This window comes from Drosophila rhopaloa, unplaced genomic scaffold, assembly GCF_018152115.1.
Source record: "Drosophila rhopaloa isolate 14029-0021.01 unplaced genomic scaffold, ASM1815211v1 contig_115, whole genome shotgun sequence".
In the NCBI taxonomy this organism is placed as follows: Eukaryota; Metazoa; Arthropoda; class Insecta; order Diptera; family Drosophilidae; genus Drosophila; species Drosophila rhopaloa.
The window spans coordinates 13,609,888-13,627,748 of NW_025334990.1; the positions used below are offsets into that span (position 1 = coordinate 13,609,888).

General features: G+C 36.5%; 6 protein-coding genes across 10 annotated transcripts; 4 read left to right on the top strand and 2 right to left on the bottom strand.

Annotated features, from left to right (window-relative positions):
- The first annotated feature begins 19 nt into the window (after positions 1–19).
- On the top strand, positions 20–1,607 carry LOC108052482 (eukaryotic translation initiation factor 5A). 2 transcript variants are annotated; one of them, XM_017134867.1, is made up of 4 exons: positions 20–116; positions 617–824; positions 1,074–1,275; positions 1,340–1,607. In XM_017134867.1, exons 2-4 carry the CDS (start codon positions 619–621, stop codon positions 1,409–1,411), a joined length of 480 nt encoding a protein of 159 aa, XP_016990356.1. In that variant the 5' UTR covers positions 20–116; positions 617–618; the 3' UTR covers positions 1,412–1,607. The 2 variants fall into 2 exon arrangements, with proteins under 2 accessions (XP_016990356.1, XP_016990355.1); XM_017134866.2 differs by having other exon boundaries at positions 27–112.
- Positions 1,608–2,392: 785 nt separating this feature from the next.
- LOC108052481 (60S ribosomal protein L12) lies at positions 2,393–3,376 on the top strand. Its single transcript, XM_017134865.1, has 4 exons — positions 2,393–2,526; positions 2,627–2,700; positions 2,768–2,948; positions 3,111–3,376. The coding sequence occupies exons 1-4, from the start codon at positions 2,490–2,492 to the stop codon at positions 3,314–3,316; spliced, it is 498 nt and encodes a 165-aa protein (XP_016990354.1). The 5' UTR covers positions 2,393–2,489; the 3' UTR covers positions 3,317–3,376.
- Positions 3,377–3,827: 451 nt separating this feature from the next.
- On the bottom strand, positions 3,828–4,564 carry LOC108052483 (60S ribosomal protein L39). The gene is made up of 3 exons (XM_017134868.1): positions 4,483–4,564; positions 4,292–4,395; positions 3,828–3,967 (listed from the first exon to the last, which is right to left on the bottom strand). The coding sequence occupies exons 1-3, from the start codon at positions 4,483–4,485 to the stop codon at positions 3,919–3,921; spliced, it is 156 nt and encodes a 51-aa protein (XP_016990357.1). The 5' UTR covers positions 4,486–4,564; the 3' UTR covers positions 3,828–3,918.
- A 1,216-nt stretch (positions 4,565–5,780) lies between these two features.
- LOC108052473 (ras-related protein Rap-2c) lies at positions 5,781–8,113 on the top strand. The gene is made up of 4 exons (XM_017134856.2): positions 5,781–6,264; positions 7,392–7,529; positions 7,639–7,756; positions 7,886–8,113. Exons 1-4 carry the CDS (start codon positions 6,130–6,132, stop codon positions 8,041–8,043), a joined length of 549 nt encoding a protein of 182 aa, XP_016990345.2. The 5' UTR covers positions 5,781–6,129; the 3' UTR covers positions 8,044–8,113.
- Positions 8,114–8,794: 681 nt separating this feature from the next.
- On the bottom strand, positions 8,795–11,661 carry LOC108039004 (transcriptional coactivator yorkie). Of its 2 annotated transcripts, XM_017115901.2 has the most exons (5): positions 10,640–11,661; positions 9,873–9,964; positions 9,304–9,459; positions 9,037–9,089; positions 8,795–8,977 (listed from the first exon to the last, which is right to left on the bottom strand). In XM_017115901.2, the coding sequence occupies exons 1-5, from the start codon at positions 11,479–11,481 to the stop codon at positions 8,873–8,875; spliced, it is 1,248 nt and encodes a 415-aa protein (XP_016971390.1). In that variant the 5' UTR covers positions 11,482–11,661; the 3' UTR covers positions 8,795–8,872. The 2 variants fall into 2 exon arrangements, with proteins under 2 accessions (XP_016971390.1, XP_016971391.1); XM_017115902.2 differs by lacking the exon at positions 9,304–9,459.
- A 660-nt stretch (positions 11,662–12,321) lies between these two features.
- On the top strand, positions 12,322–16,898 carry LOC108039003 (glycerol-3-phosphate acyltransferase 3-like). 3 transcript variants are annotated; one of them, XM_017115898.2, is made up of 7 exons: positions 12,322–12,589; positions 12,989–13,195; positions 13,255–13,497; positions 14,051–14,287; positions 15,373–15,606; positions 16,084–16,340; positions 16,458–16,898. In XM_017115898.2, exons 1-7 carry the CDS (start codon positions 12,455–12,457, stop codon positions 16,759–16,761), a joined length of 1,617 nt encoding a protein of 538 aa, XP_016971387.1. In that variant the 5' UTR covers positions 12,322–12,454; the 3' UTR covers positions 16,762–16,898. The 3 variants fall into 3 exon arrangements, with proteins under 3 accessions (XP_016971387.1, XP_016971388.1, XP_016971389.1); XM_017115899.2 differs by lacking the exon at positions 15,373–15,606 and having other exon boundaries at positions 12,323–12,589; XM_017115900.2 differs by lacking the exon at positions 14,051–14,287 and having other exon boundaries at positions 12,323–12,589.
- The last annotated feature ends 963 nt before the right edge of the window (positions 16,899–17,861 follow it).

The window sequence follows — 17,861 nt, forward strand, 5'->3', positions numbered from 1 at the left end:
TTGCATTCCTGTTTCACTCTTATTGTTAACCGGAAACAAAACGTGGGTTTGATTCGATAGCAGGGTTCTTTCATTTTACATCTTCGGTTGGAACAGTCACTGGACTTTGCAAGTAGGTTGGTAATTTCGCATTTTTGCGGATTTAAAAATTGCAAATTCGGCCGGAAATCTATGAAAATAATTTGTTGTACTCGGAGCTCGGTCAAACAGTTACAAATTAAGCCCGAACTAAAATTAACATCCAGTCGCCACCGCACATTCCATTATGTGCGAAAGAAAGTATTTACATACATACATATACATACAAATTTGCAGTACACAACTTTCGAGTGCCTTATATGAATGACTTTGCCAATTTAAATGTTTGAACATTTTAAAGTGCTTGGGTGTGCATTTGGCATACAACATTTTGATTACATACATATGAGTGCCGTGCCTGCCGATGTACATACATGCATGCATATTTTCGGCAAGCACACATTGTATTTACATATATGCGAATCTGTCTGTAACTATATGTGCTTTGAACACTGGATCCCTATTTGAGTGAATACAACAAATAATTTGTAATTAATTACCAAATAATTAATCCAATTAATTTCTTGTGTTGTGGCAGATATGGCAGATTTGGACGATCATTTTGAGACTGCAGATTCCGGCGCATCGGCGACCTATCCCATGCAATGTTCAGCATTGCGCAAAAACGGATTCGTCATGTTGAAGTCTCGGCCATGCAAGATTGTCGAGATGTCTACTTCAAAGACTGGAAAGCACGGACACGCCAAGGTTCACATGGTCGGCATTGACATTTTCTCCAACAAGAAGTGAGTAATCTGGCAGTTAACACAAAGGAAGCATCGCCGTGCTCTTGAATATAATCAACGAAAAATATTCGCAAGTAATCTTATCTTGGACTGAAAGTATCGATAATTTTGTAGGAAAGGAGGAATCTACCCGTGCGACCCTATTTAGGCTCTACCTACATCTTAAAGCTTTAATTATGCAAGATGACTACGAAATTATCTTATATACTTTCATTATTAAAACGCGCTTTTGGTTTATCATTATTGCAGATATGAAGATATTTGCCCATCTACTCATAACATGGATGTGCCCCATGTTAAAAGGGAAGACCTTCAGTTGATAGCTATAAGTGATGATGGCTTCCTTACCATGATGACCGAAGGCGGAGATTTGCGTGAAGACTTGAAGGTTCCAGATGGCGATTTGGGCGACCAATTGCGTTCAGATTTTGATAATGGCAAAGACTTGCTTGTAAGTTTTTTCGTCATTTTATAACTGCATCAGACATTAATTATTCCCATCTTTTTGTTTGCAGTGCACCGTTCTTAAGGCGTGCGGAGAAGAGTGTGTAATCGCAATTAAGAATAATTCCGCTCTGGACAAATAAGCAAAATGTGTCGCTGCAAATTTCTGTTGCATTTACATCTGAAACAAATGTATAGGCTAGTTGGCTCTACATCTTAAATCTGGTTCTAACGATTGTAATAAATATAACAGAAACTCGAAGCATCCATGTTTGAATAACTGAGTAACAAGATACACGATTGCCAATAAAATTTTTTACCTAAACGTCATCCGTAAAATTTTGATCCGTTTTTTCTTTAGTAGAGGCGGTTGATAAAGATGAAAATATCGGCAGTGGGACGCTGTTTTTTTTATATTTCGCACTGCTCAATGGGAAAAGTAAACAAAGTGCTTGTCAGTCGAATGAATGGCGTCACTTAACCCGCCGGCAATAAACAGGGCGGGAACCAGACCAGTCTGATGCTACCGGTTATATATGTATGTACACAACTTATAAAAATAAAGTATTTTTGAAAAAAGGTGAATCGAACCGGACCAATTTATTGATTCATAGTATGCCAATTGTTCATGTTCTAATACATATGTGTGATGTCAGAAATGACTTACACACATATGTACATGATTTTTATCCATAAATCTATTTGACAAATGTTAAATGCCAATATTGCAGAACTGCTAAAAAAGGAAAAACATACAACAAAAGTGCAAATATTTTGTAGGTCCAACAAAACCAAACGATTGTTTTTAAAATCGGTATGATATACAATCGATATACAGTCATGTAAATTGACCACAAGGGATTGCAACAACATTTGAATTGACAAATAATTTTCACAGATTTTATTTCTATTTTAAAAGCCATATCTATTATTTACAGGGTAAAACTAATAAAAAGGAAATATTAAAATAAATTTGTGTGCCATATATCGCATTGCTTGAACTCGTTTCAATTCCACGTTTCATTTAATATACATTTTATTTCGATAGCTCTTTGCGATAAGTAACATTCATACACTCGTGCCGGAAATCGATAAGCTTCTTCTTTCTTTTTCTGTGTGTCTTTTAGCGGTACAGTACAGAGCCCAAAATGTCTTTTAAAAAATCGACGAAAACTAATGTAATCTTTACCTTTTAGCGACTGTTCAAGCCGAGATACCACAATGCCTCCCAAATTCGACCCCACGGAAGTTAAATTGGGTAAGTTTTCCATTGTTGATATGAAGAGTTATGCTTCTAAATGGACAATAATAAAAAATAAGTCTATGCGTATAATAACGGATTGTTTTGTCCATTACAGTGTACCTGCGTTGCGTGGGCGGAGAAGTCGGAGCCACATCTTCCCTGGCCCCCAAGATCGGTCCCCTCGGTCTGGTAAGCATACAAATCTGTTTGTTTACCTGAGCCCCATTTTGAACTAACTGGTGTAATTTTCCCACAGTCGCCTAAAAAAATTGGAGATGACATCGCCAAGGCTACCTCCGACTGGAAGGGTCTGAAGATCACCGTCTGCCTGACCATCCAGAACCGACAGGCTGCCATCTCCGTGGTTCCCTCCGCTGCCTCTCTGATCATCAAGGCTCTGAAGGAACCCCCACGTGACCGCAAGAAGCAGAAGAACAGTAAGTATTATCCTGAATTTGTGGGATTTCAAGTGCATCTGAATTTTATACATTGAACAAAAACAATGTTCTCGTCCCGGGGATAGCCCAAATGCACTCATCATTAATATCTCTCTCATGGCTGGCCACTTAATTAACAAACAATTTTTTTTCCATTTTTAGTCAAACACAGTGGCAACATTGCTTTCGATGATATTCTGGCCATCGCCCGAGTGATGAGGCCCAGGTCCATGGCCCGCGAACTGAAGGGAACCTGCAAGGAAGTTTTGGGTACTGCTCAGAGCGTCGGCTGCACCGTTGACGGAAAGCACCCTCATGATGTTATTGACGAACTTAACGAGGGCTCTATTGAAGTTCCCGCGGAATAAACAGTTTTTAATCCAGAATTAATAAATTGTACGCGTTACAGTCTGTAATAATTGACCCAACTGGAAAGTATTTTACTTGGAGCTGACGTGCTGCCAATGGGCTTATAGATAAGACGTATTAGAAGCTTATCAAGCGGAAAAGTTCTCCATTTATTAGATTGAACAATTCAAAGCTTAAGCATAGGATGCTCAGTGGAAATTTGGAAATACATGCAAATATTCGACATCTGAGTTCATTTGATCCATGATTATTATCAGTTAATAGATCTGACAAGTTAAATCGGTCTCATTGGAACTTTTGCAGCTGTCGTACAATTTTAACCTGATATTTGATTTACGAAAATCCTTCTTAGTACATTTTTTTATTGATAAGGCAAGATCCATTCTTGGCAAGGAAGTTTCCAGTATTTTAGGAGGGCGGATGCCTTAGTAAAATTCCTTACTAATTTCTGAAACCATAGATCTTTTATCCATACCGCCGCTGAAACCCAACGTATAAAACAACAGGAGATTTAATCCGAAAATTGTAAACGAATTTATTTTATATTTTTGAAAAGGTCATAAGCATTCCAACAAATTGCGGAGCTTCTGGAATCAACAGCTTACAGCTTCAACTTGGTACGCCTCCAGTGACGACGCTTAGCGTTGTAGCTAAAAAAGAAAAACAGATTGGGAAAAGTTAGTACAATTTTTGGAGACCGTATTTTAGAGGCAAGGTCAACCATTTGACTAAAATGCAAAATATGGGATGCCAAAGCGCACAAAGTTTAAATTCATAAAGTTATTTATGAATCGCGAAACTTTCTGTTTTGACGCCGGTAGTGCTTAAATCTCACACATAATAATAATAATTCTTATTGTATAATTTTTAACGTCTGCACTTGCAAAATTTCGACAAAACCCTTATTCAAACGCAAATTCTAATGTTCACTGAATAAAGAACTATAAAGAAAATCGATATTGAAATAAACTTACCGGATTGTGTTGCCAGTACGTAGGCGAACCCATTGGGGAACCGATCTGTTCTGCTTCAGCTTTTTAGCCAGCTTCTGCTTTATTCTGAACGACTTGTGTGCCGCCTAGTAGAGAAAGATATTGAGGATGTTTAATAATTTTTATATTTCCAGAATATTTAATGATTCCAAACAATTATATTGATTTCCCACCATTTCGTCCGATCTGTTCAACGAGCCACACCGGAAAGAAGGAAGTGTTGGCGGTGGGCAATTGTCGATACGTTCATGAGTACGCAAGCCGATATTTGGAATGATGGTAAAGAAACTGGAAACCTAATTCCATTTTAAAATAAATAAAAGTGGCCCTCCGAAACTGATTATAATTGAACTTCCACTGTTTTTGATCACTCGATTACTACTTTCTGCATGAAAGTCCAACCTTATAATTTTTAAAAAAAAATGGGATTAAGCCATTAATAAGATAAGAAATATTTCAAGGCGATTTATATAACCTTTTTTTTTGTGGATAAGTGGAATGTCCCTCTTAGCTTAACGCAATTTTATCTTTCCACTCAAGCGTTTAATAAAAATATTTTGATATTTATTTTTAAGATTTTTGAAATCTTATCGTTGTTTTTTTGTTCTTATATAAAATTTATACATAAAAAAATGTATAAATTAAAGATCGTATATTTGTTACTTGGTTTGTAAAATGTGTTGCTTTCCCATAACGGATTGGTTGGAAATATTATTTCAAATAATATGTTATATTACATGGAATTTGCATTTTGCTTAGTTTTATTCTAGATTTAAGAACACCTATTTCGGAAGAAATGCAAATTTATGTAATTTTTAAGTGTCATCGAAAAATTATATGAAATAAACTTTTGCAAAATATTGTCAAAAAAAAATTTTTTTTTTTAATTTTTACTAATTTAACTAATTTTTCTTCTGTATATTCTCGACTACTTTTCCAATAAAATTCTAAATTTGACCAATCTTTTTCTTAATAGCTGTAATCAACCATGCAGATTTGTTTTTCATATGACGATTTTTATGAAGATAAAGGTATTTAAGGGCTTATAAAATAATTAACATCAACTTGATTTCAAATTTCAATTTATATAATAACTCAAAAGCTTAAGATATTTGAGAATTATCATGTCTCGGGATTATATAAAACGGTTAATGAAAAGTGTTTAGCTATATAATTATAAATAAGTTAAGTTTGTTTTAGCGTGAAGAAGCGTTTTAAACAGAGAAGCGTTTACATAATAATAATTAAAACCAGGGGTAAAAAATCAATTAGTTACTTTAGTTAGCTTAACACAAGTTTTAACTATGAGAATACGGAAATATATTATTTTTGTATTTCCCGTAAATTAAAGGTGTTCCAACAAATTCGTACGTGTCACCAAACGTATTTCAGTTTCACTGTTCGATTACATTCCCATCGATTACTCGGGAAATTGTCGTGTGTATCTGCCCCTAACATTTTTGTTCTAAAACCATTATTTCATTTCCTCTATACCAATGCATCGTTCCATTTTCCATAAGTGTCAGTGTCATCATTTATCAATTATCATTTGATTATTATATTTTACAATATAATGTGTTCAAAAAAATGCAAAACGAATTCCTGCTAAGGACGATGAACCAGTAGACCGCAGTCTTGCAATCGAACTTGTGCATTACATGCATTGAAACGCAATGTCAATCCATACATAATATTTTGCTTTGTAAACGGTTTTAAGTTGAAATACATATACATAATTAGTGTTAAATATAAACACGTACAGAACACACATTCGCATCTATATTGCACGCATCGAATAACACAAAAAAAGTGACTTAACAATGCGCGAATTTAAAGTTGTTGTGCTCGGGTCTGGGGGAGTTGGTAAATCGGCCCTCACGGTGCAATTCGTCTCAGGATGCTTTATTGAAAAGTATGATCCGACAATTGAGGACTTCTACCGCAAGGAAATTGAGGTACGTATACAGTTCATATGGGTGATATCGAATCGGGCAGACATAATCAATTTACAAACCGACGCAGACACACGCACATATCTACATATATGTATGTACTAAGCGTAATCACGCATATACATATTAACGTCTGTGCTTACAGGCACATACATACATATGTATGCATATATATGTGGATACATATAATGGGCGATTAATTGTATATATGCACATATAGTATGTTCTTGTAGGTGCGAAATGTGCCCAAGTATTTGTGCTTATGTAGATGTATTACATAGGAGTATGTAATTTGTAAAGTATGTAATTCATAAATTCACAAGCGTCTGTGCATCCAAATGTGCATATTTAAGCATAGGCGTGGGTGTTGGTGCAAGGATTAGGCGAAGCCAGTTTTTAAATGAATCATAGGTGTCGATAGTAGTGGGGTCTTTTAAATAGGGAGTTGACCCTATAATGCAGTTTTCGTTTCATTATGCCTGCTAAACTTGTTCCTCAGATACAATATGCGTTCTACACTGTGCTTTGTATTTTTGTTTTAGCTCAAACATGTAGTGTAAAATTTCTATCAGGCCTAGTGATAATAAAAAATGTTTTTTTTAATTTCTTTCATTTCATCATTTGTCATTATTAGAAATATCTTTAAATTTTTACAAAAACTTAGACCGCAAATACGCAAACCAGTATAAACATGTATGCAAGTGACACATGCAAATGCACACATTCACATACATAAGTTCATCGGATATCTGATATATCATGAATCTCGGAAACGGGCTTTTTATTCCATATACCAGATGCAAGCGAATAAAAGCCGCCTTCGGCAAAACAAAATATATCTAATTATGTTAAAAGACAAAGAGCAAGCACTTCTTCCGCATTCGCACATGCCCACAATCGTATATACTACCCCATTGTACTGAAAGCACTTGTACAACCCCTAATACTGCAGCTTTACTTACGGAAAAAATAAACCTATTGACTTACCCCTTAAAAAGTAAATAACTATTTGGATTAATCCGTCCCAGGTTAAGAGGAAGACTGTTTATTCAAAACCACACCAAGTATTCCTCCTTTAAGTTCATCGCCCCTAATACAATTTTACTGAGACATTTAACTTTTATCTTCAGGTGGACAGCTCGCCATGTGTTTTGGAAATATTGGATACTGCGGGAACAGAGCAATTTGCATCCATGAGAGATCTCTATATCAAAAATGGACATGGTTTTATTGTAATGTATTCACTTACGAACCATCAAACATTTCAGGTATGGAAAGTTTCAAGTCATTTTGGGCTATCGTGTTTTCTTTATAAACTATTTTTGACAAGATTTCGAATTTTTAAATGCTTATTAATGCTTTTGCTTTATACCACAGGATATTTCTAGTATGAAAAATGTGATCACTCGAGTTAAAGGAAGTCAGCCAGCACCCATCCTACTAGTCGCAAACAAATTCGATTTAGATTGCCAAAGAGAGGTATCCACCGCTGAAGGTAAGCGTCTTTGTTTAAGGAAGATAGACTAAAAGTCCTTTAAAGACATTCATATAAATGAACTCACTCTGAAATATAAAAATACTTACTTTACTCATGGTCATGTTTTTTACAATTTTTTCTTCAAAGGTAACGCCTTGGCACAACTGTGGGACTGTCCATTTATTGAAGCATCAGCAAAGGATCGAATAAACGTTAACGAAGTATTCGCCACCATCGTTCGAGAGATGAATTTGACGCAAGAAAATCGGCAAAAAAAAAATTACTGTTGTTGTACGCTTTTATAGAAATTTTGTAAAATTGTAAGATTATTATAGTTAAAAAATAAAATTACTAATATTTAATAGATAACGAAACTATGCAAGTCTTTTAATTGTTTAGACAACCGAATGAATAACTCAAGTTAAAAGGAAAGATTTGGAATACTGATTCACGGCCCAGTACAAAATAAGAAAACAGCTTCTTATCATTTATTAAAATGAGCTTAAAACTGTTTGATGACTACTTGAAATATAAATAAATATATGAGGTTTTTGGAGAGAGCTTTGAAATAATGAGTCATAAACCAGTTCTAATAATCATTAATAGTACGGATGATCGGATAAAGTTTTATGTAGGGCCTTCAAAAAATGCCTATCTAAAGTTGATAGCTACACAATGCTTAGATGGGAATGAAACCAAGAGACCGAGTATCGATTAACTATTTTTATTTTAAGTTAATGTTCTTATTACAGAACATTTATTTTCTTCTTTCTCTTTCACTTTACAAAAGTCGATGGGCATGCGTTTTTTTTAATGAGTCATCGCTGCTGACCACACCTTCAGTCCACCTGAACTCTCCCTTGAGCGATCGAAAGTCATCTGAAATTTTTAGTTAGCCATGCCGATTTCCCCTTTTAATGAGTTTGCTGGTTTTAGTTCATTCAACGTAGATTGTGAACCAAGGATAGTTTGTTTGAGACCACAAACATTTGAAACCACAAACAAATTAATGAATGAATAAACTTCAATAATATGTACAGATGTAAAGAAATACTATAAAATTTGAAAAATATTTAATTTAGAATAATACAAAATATAAAACTTTTAGGTCTAATACAGATGTATACATTTGAATTAATTAATTTTATACCATTCCAAATCGTCAGGTTTATGGGAAGACGGTGGATTTACAATGGCCTGTGCGTCATTGAACAAGTTACTGCAAAGATTATCCTCAATCTGAAAATGGAAAAGTTGTAAAACTCAGAAATCCAAATGGAGGCTTTATGAATGCTCACCTGGAGGGAAGACACTAAGTTATCTGGGCAGTCGAGGACGCTAAGCCCTGATTCTGCAAAGATATACGGTAATAAGAGATATTAATAAAGGCGTGAGTAAGATAAGGAGTGTTCAGCCTCTATCTCAAGATCAGTACTATAGTGAAAGCAGAGATGCCATGGGAATTACGTGATCCGCCCCCCGCCCACTGCGCACTCAAGTGTTATCTAGCGATATCTCTGTGTCTCGTTGTCTTACGGTAGTTGGGGTGTTGGAACGAGACTTACGCATTCTGGGATCATTCCATGAAGTCGTTCGATCAATGTGATTTATAAAGTAAAGATCTCCGGACTCGGTAACTGCCTGCTCCCAACCATCCGGCAGTGGACCCATATTGTTAGCAATGGTCGATGTGGTAGTTTGTTTTGTAGTTTGCAAAACATCTATCGAACAAAAACAATGAATTACAAACCAAAGTAAATAAAAACAAATTAAAATAGGTCTAAAACGTAATGCTGCAGTGTAAGCGGATGATAACTGAGAGGCACTTGCAAACAGCATGCAGCACAAATCAATTTGGGGAAATTAAATTTAACTTTAGCCTCCTATTCCCCAATGCCAAAATGATTACACTAACCCAATTCCAAAAAGGATTTCAATAAATTTAATGGATTCCCTAAGTTTGGTGTTTAAGCTATTCATGCGTTAAATTAAATGAGTTAGAGCCTATTTATCCCTGCCTAGCCTAGCATTAATTAGATCTCTAACGGATGATATAGATGGGTTAAAAATGAAACGCAGCCACAGGCAGTTAACGATGTACTTATCTAATGCATGAAATAACAAGTAAACCTACCATTTTGCTTTATTCGCTCGGCCATTAAAATTTGCTGTTGTTGGCGATATTGAATTCTGGGATCCTCCCACTGCGTAGATTTTGTAGTATGACTGAAAATAAAAAATACATTGTTAAGATGTTTTTTGTTTAAAATAATAATCTTTATAATACTTAATTATGAAAATAAAAATTTACAGATTTCTGTGGCAGGTATATTTGGGAATTTTAATGAAAAACAATTTACTTATTTGAAGTTTTGAACGTTAGGTATTTCTTTTAATATTGATTAAAAGAAAGAATCTTTAAGGTAGTACCAATTCGGTGAAACATATTTTTACTGACATTAAATGTATATGAGGCTATTATTTTTACATTTACGTTATTACTTTCCCCATTTCAACAATTCTCAAAGTTTTGAAATACTTTAGAATACTAAACTTAGATGGGATATATGAACATACTTATTTTCTTATCATTGTGGACGGAAGTCCAATTAGTGACGAATCGCACTGATGGTGTACGAAAGAGAAAATATATATAAAGGTAAAAACCGAAAATATTTTGGTGCGGCCAAATAAGAATGCAGTAACACGAAAACATAATTATTTTCCTCCAAAAAAATGGTATCAGAAATTTTGGATGTTGAAGAATCTATCGTCACGACATTTTGTACATCGTTAAGAGGCGTTTTGCGTGTTAATATCCATATGATACTTAGTGAATAAGGCACATACATAACTATAAGGTTGAACTTATATTAGTTAAAAACTCTTCTGAGTACTCACTTCAAGTAGTAGATCTGACCGTCGTTGGTCTTGGCCTGCTCCCACCCTGGTGGCAAGGCGCCCAGTTGACGCTGCAACTGAATAGGGCTTACCACGTCGTAGGAGCGCTGCTTCTTGTGGACCGTCTGCATGGACATGGGTATGTCCTGGGACATGCACGTGTTCATGGCGTCCAGATCTATGGAGCTAGCCGGGGCGCCGCTTGGGAACTCTTGGGCACTGTTCTCGGGGAAAGTGGGCCCAGCGGTGGGCTGTTGGCTGCTCGGATTGGCATTTGGGTTGTTGGCTGCATCGCTCCGGGCGCGCACATTGTAGTTCTGCTGCAGCGAGGCGGGGCTGCTGCGGGCACGGGAGTGATGTATCACCAAGCGGCTGTGCTGCGGAGATGGCTGGATCTGTGGGATGGCGGCGATGGACGACTGGCCATCTGGGCCGCCTGGCTGCTGCACCTGGACCACCGACTTGTTGCTGATGTTCGATTGGGATCCCGCGTCGTAGGTAGAGTCTGCGCTATTGGCCCGCGAGTGCGAGGGCGCCGGGGGCGTGAAGAACGAGTTGGGCAGCTTCCGCATGCGCAGGGGCAGCTGCAGCGGGCGCTTGGCGTCCCCCGGATTCAGGACGCTGTCGAACAGCGCCTGCAGGTTGTCGTCCGTGTCCTGGTTGACCCGCACCACTAGATTGTTGGACTTGATCGGCGACAACATGTCCTCATCGTCGATCTCCTTCTCGATCAGGCTGTTTGTATTGCTGCTGGCTGACATCGTCGTTAACATATAAAAGGCACTTATTGTATACAAATGAAAACTACATAGAATTATCTTAGCGATTAGGCACGCGCACATATATGTTCGTTCATATACATATCACTCCATCGCGCTACGCTACGCGAAACTATAACATTAAGGTGTTAAAAACTAAACTTCGTTGCAATAAATAATAGTAATAATAATAATTACGGAACTGCCAACATAAAACAAACACACTTGGGAACACCATCCACTTGCCTATACCGATTCCAGTGTTCCCCTGTTATCGGTTTCGTGGCTGCACCTGCGGAATGTCAGGGGTATTCTTCAAACTCTTTTCGATTTGTTGTCGTATTTCGGAGTTATCAGTGTGACCTTGTAACTCTCCAGAAACTTTAAATTTATGTTACTGGATAAATTCGAGGACTGATAAACATCCTCTTTTAATTTTCACCAAATAAGTACTATTTTTAAGCCAAAATTCTTTTTATACGGATATTTTTGTGTTTTGTGTTTATATATTTGTATCCTTTAATTTTTTAAATTATGTTATCAGTAGTTTACTAACGTAAATTATTATTTATTTTTAATCCGATAAAATCACAAAATTTATAAAAATTAGAAGTCATTTTATCAATTCCAACAATGTTATATTGAATCCTTTTTTATCTTGGTATTTAAATAACAGTATGTCTCAAACATTTGTTGAAAATATATTAAATAAATATTTTTTCGTTTGGAAAGTGAAGTGATAATAAATTACAAAATGTTAATTATACAAATTTTTATCCGTGTACTTTTGTTTCCGTTTCGGCGGAACGATCTGTAATGGAACAACCCATTCCGTTTTTTATTGGTTCTCTAACAGTCCCGTTTTCCTCCGTTCCCGCTAGAGATGAGCGCGGGCCAGGTTTTCAGGGCACGAGACAGGTTTTCAACATAGCCAATGCCCATCTCTAGTTTCCTCTACAGCAAAAAAAATAATTTTAACATTGTATATATTGGCACGACACAATTCGGAAGCATTTTGCTCTTGACAATAACTAATGTCCCATGAACCGAATGTAAAATGATAAGCGCGATACTGGACATATTCTGGATCCCCATTGGGGGCTTCCTCTCATTTCTGATATTTATTTCCGCCATAAACAAATCAATCGGCGTCCGAAAAGCGTATGTGAACCTTCTCTTAAGGATATTCGAGGTAAATATTGTTTTTGTTATATTATAAATAAATAAGAAACGCATTGCGATATTTTTGTGCAGTGGCTGCTTTACAAAAGGTGTTGTGCTGCGAATAGTTAAGGTATTCCAAAGTCCATAAATATAGTCAGGTCTGGAATACAAGCGTATGTCTGTCATACGCATTTACTATACCACAAACTTACTCGTGAAAATGTTATTTGCCAGAAGATTCAAAATACTTGAACTATCCCTAATCAATCTGTCTACCTAAAGTATTTTAAGTACATATTAAACACTTTTTTGGCACATGTAATCATCCAGCCATTATCGCGCCTGATTAGGGTTATAATATTCTTATCTATATATAATCCTCCAACGTAACTTGGTAATAACTAACCATATGTTTCTACATTTTCAGTACGGTCGAGTCAGTATAGAGACAGCATCCAAAGAAAACCACTTTTCCGTTCATAATCCCAAGACTGACGACACACAGGGAGTGCAATTAGTGGACGATGCCGATTCCAAAGAAGGTACCAACGGAGCTACCTTGATCACCAGAGATGCAGTCCTGCTGCCCCAAGCGCAAGAGCCTGCACCCGAAAAGTCAGTTTCCTCCGAAAAGGTAATAGAGTTTATCCTTTTCATGAGACCCTAATATTATTGAATTATTTGGCCTTTCAGGATGAAATCAATTTCGATTTTGAGAAATGTTTGGACTACGTGAAGTCAGGCGTAGAAGCCATAATCGAGGACGATGTAACATCGCGTTTCGAGGCAGAGGAGCTGAAGAGCTGGAACATGCTTACACGCACCAATAGGCACTACGAATTCATTTCCTGGAAAATAACATCCATCTGGGTGTTTGGCTTCTTCATTCGATACGTAATCCTAATGCCACTTCGAGTGCTGGTCTGCTTCGTTGGTGTGAGTATAATCAGTTGATTAAGTGGCCTTACCACCAACTTCCCGACTTGTCTCGATTCCCATGCATGCGAATAATTGCCCCAAGAGTATCTTCGTCAATATTTAAATCGTCAAACTATAATCATGCATAGGAATTTGGCAGACAAGTAGTTTCCTTTACAGTGTACGAAAAAAAAGTGACCAAACGGAATGAAACTGGTTGCAATATATTTCCCAGGAAATTAAAAGGTTTCTTCAATTATTTAAATAAGTCGAATTAATGAGGGAAATCATAGGATAGTCAGACGGCCATAAATCGCGCGTTTTATATTTATAATGCTTGTACTAACGTTTACTTTAGTTCTTCTGCCTCGAATATGTAGATACAAATTTTCAAAAAGTGATCTAACCAAATTTCTTTTGATTAGTTATTTACTACGTTAATGATTTAATACTTTCCGTGTTTTAACTAATTTTGTTAACTTATATTTTTGAAAATACCAAATTATTTGTTTCTGTTTTGTGTCCGTCTTATTGTTTAATACTTCTCTAATAAATATTATTTAATTCCTAGGTTTTATTTGCAGTTTTATCAAACTCCATTGTGGCTTGTTTACCTTTTCGATTTGTTCGGCTTTATTTAGCGAGCTTGTCATTCAAAATTACGTTCCGCCTTATTTCCAGTTCTATGTCTTCTTTTATCAAGTTCCACAATAAACAATATAAGCCCACAATTTCTGGGTTCTGTGTAGCCAACCACACTTCTCCCTTGGATGTGGCAATATTATCGACCGATTGTACCTATTCTTTGGTGAGAAAGAAATTTTATCTTAAATCTACACTTAAAACTGGTTTCCTTTTATGTTAAAAATTCATGCATGTAACACCCGAAATGTCATCTTTTGAATGTATAGATTTATAAATACTAAAACCTTGGGCTAAATACATAAGTATACAAGTAGGAACATAAAATCTGTCTAATGTAATAGTAGTTAATGGTTTTTTTTTAACCATTGTTAGCAACCTAGTATCTGCAGATATATTGTTCAACGGTTTTATTAGTTTTCATTCGACCCATGTTATCAACGAGTTCCATTGTATATGCGTTGGCCGATAGCCATTATCTTTGTATACATGGAGTTTAGACCCGACGCATATTAACATACCTACAAGCATCGAAAACTTTTGGTCAACCTCGCCGACACAAATTATTTTATAACAACTTGATAAGACTTTTCTATTCCTAGTTCAGGCTAAAATAGTCTATTCGAGAATGCATGCATGAATTAATTTAAAGATACAGTTTTAAATGTCGTTAATGTCTATGTTGCAATATTGGCTTTTGTTTTTGTCCTTGCCTAAATGTTTGTTTGTAATGTAAAGTTTGGCTGATTTTTAGATTATTATTCAGCTGTACGAGTATCCATGAACGCGAATCAGGTAAGATAAGCGTCATGGCTATCAAATCAATTTATTTATTACTTTATAGCTTCAACGGTTGCTCGTGTACTTCTTACCTTTCCATATTACGTCTGACAATTGGAATCAGCTGTTTTTTTTGTAGTTTCCCCGGTGAATTTTGTTTGCGGGGTGGGCTTGTCGGAAAATTATCTTTAGATTCTATAGAGACAGTCAAGAAAACCCCTCAGAAGTTCATTTTTTAAAGGACTGGGATAACACTCTATTTTCAGAACATTCAAGGAATTGCACGTAGGTCCGGCAATAATTGGCTGTCTATAAAGCAGTGCCAAATGTGAGTCAAGAAGCCGAATATAAGGATGTCTGCTACAAACCCCTTTTTAATGATTTTCAGTGACCCGACCTACTAAGCTAATGCTGAAGCTCCATATTATTGATTTCCCTCACTGTTCCCATTCTCGTTTTGTGCAATCTTAGGTAGTGTGGTTAACAGTTTGTACGGCTGCAGTGGGATATTTGAAGGATGGGCCTTACAAGCGCAGCCTCGTGCACAAGGTGCTCGGCATGTGCTTCGGCATTTTGTCCAGCGCAATATCGGCGGTTATAACCTACCACAATGAGGATAATCGCCCATCATCCGGTATTTGTGTTGCCAATCATACCAGCCCCATCGATGTGCTGGTCTTGATGTGCGACTCGACCTATTCTCTGGTAAGGCAACTTTGGAACCTGAACATACTAACCACTATTTGGAATTACTCACTTTCGTTTTTAACATCCTTCTTTCGTAGTTCCTATAGTAGAATAGAATCACAAAAAAATAAAAAGTGGTTAAAACACTTATTTATTTCTTGGTTTTATCCCAAACTAGTCTAAGTCTTGAATGAAATTAGATTTACCTTTTAATTTGCAGATAAGAGTACTTAGATATAAGAAATCAAGGTCCAACTTTCTAAAAAAAAAATACGTTAAAAAATACTAACGGGATGAAATTAGACAATTAAATCTCCGAAATCAACTTGAATTGAAAATTGGCTTTTTCTTTTGCCCGTGTAGGTACTAACCCGAATTTAAGCTTGCTTTGGTGATGGTTTTATGTATTGCATGTTTAATGTTTTGGCTTTTTGTGTTTTTGTTAGTAAAAGGCATTTTGTAAATCAGATAATAAGTCGCCCCTTGACATTCTAGATTGGTCAACGCCATGGAGGCTTTCTGGGTGTTTTGCAAAGAGCTCTGGCAAGGGCATCTCCTCACATTTGGTTTGAACGTGGTGAGGCTAAGGATCGGCACTTAGTGGCTGAGCGACTCAAGCAGCACGTTTCGGATCCAAACAACCCACCGATTCTCATCTTCCCAGAGGGAACTTGCATTAACAACACATCGGTTATGCAGTTCAAAAAGGGCAGCTTCGAAGTGGGCGGTGTTATCTACCCGGTGGCCATTAAGTGAGTATGGATATGGGCTTACAAAAAAATATTTCAATTCGTGCAAGAGGCCTTGCCCTTAAAAAGCTGTTGTTTGTTTGTGGGTAAAGTTTGATTATTGTCTCTTTTATCTTCAAGGTACGATCCGAGATTCGGCGATGCTTTCTGGAACAGTGCGAAGTACTCGATGATGCAGTATCTGTACATGATGATGACTTCGTGGGCCATAGTTTGCGATGTCTGGTACCTTCCCCCGATGTACAGGCAGGATGGCGAGTCGGCGATTGACTTCGCGAACCGCGTGAAGAGCGTTATCGCCAAGCAGGGAGGCTTGATTGATCTGGTCTGGGACGGACAGTTGAAGCGAATGAAGCCAAAGAAAGAGTGGAGGGAGATCCAGCAAGTTGAGTTTGCCAATCGATTAAAGTCGGACTCAACCTAAACTATCATATTTCTACAGTGACTGTAAATCATATACATTATTTTGCATAATTTGTATTGCAGCGACTGTAATTTGTATAAATTACGATTAACTATTGGATGGTTTAATAAAAGATGAAGTCAAATGTACAATTATAATAATTATTTGTATATTAATTAATTTATCTATTTTATAAAAAATAAATAATATCTGATAAACTGATCTGAAGATAACAATGGTTATCACAACATCTGGAGTTGACTGGTGTAAATTAATTTCTTTGTTATGCTAAAACGCCAGTCACACTTACAAATGCCAAAAATGGGCTTGAAGGTGAGGCCTTCTTTGTTAAACGGAGCGAGAGCAGGTCAGCAACCTATAGTTTTCTCCTAAGCTGCATATTATAATTAAACAAAAGATAGACGAAACCAAAGATATGGTAAATAATTACATTACATATTCATAATTATGCGCGGTGCGGTTATTAATATAAATGACTCAGTGCTGTGCCACATTTCTATTTTATATTAATTGTCCACCCATAGAGGTAATTAAAATATACTTCCGTGTTTTCTTGCGGCGATCGAGTGGATAATTCCCGACATTCTTGTTAACCAACCCTGAACTGTCGCCAAATAATAATGGTGGTATCGAACCGACAACAACATTTAAACAATGCGGGCAAAGGCAAGCCATATTGTTAAAAATCACGAGTCAATAGGTCTGGCCTTCATAAATTGTTAGGCTCATTGCCAATCGCAAGTGAGCGATTTACAATTAACAAATACCCAGATACCCGTTTATTAATAGATATGTTTATACATGGGCATCGCATCTGAATCTGATGATGAAAAGATGCTTCACTTCCATATGCATATTCATTTTGCTTCTAATGAAACACTTGTGGCTATTCGATCCACACACGAATACTGAATACTGATTTTCGAAAAACTGGAACATATTTTCGAACATGCAAATGTGTGTAAATCTGATTCCGATCAAGATCGAACAGCGATATTTTTACACAGATCCAAGAAACTATGTATGCGCAACATATTTATTTATGGAACTGGGTTGACCAGTTATGAGTTATTTTCGTATTTCTACGACTAAAATAAGGC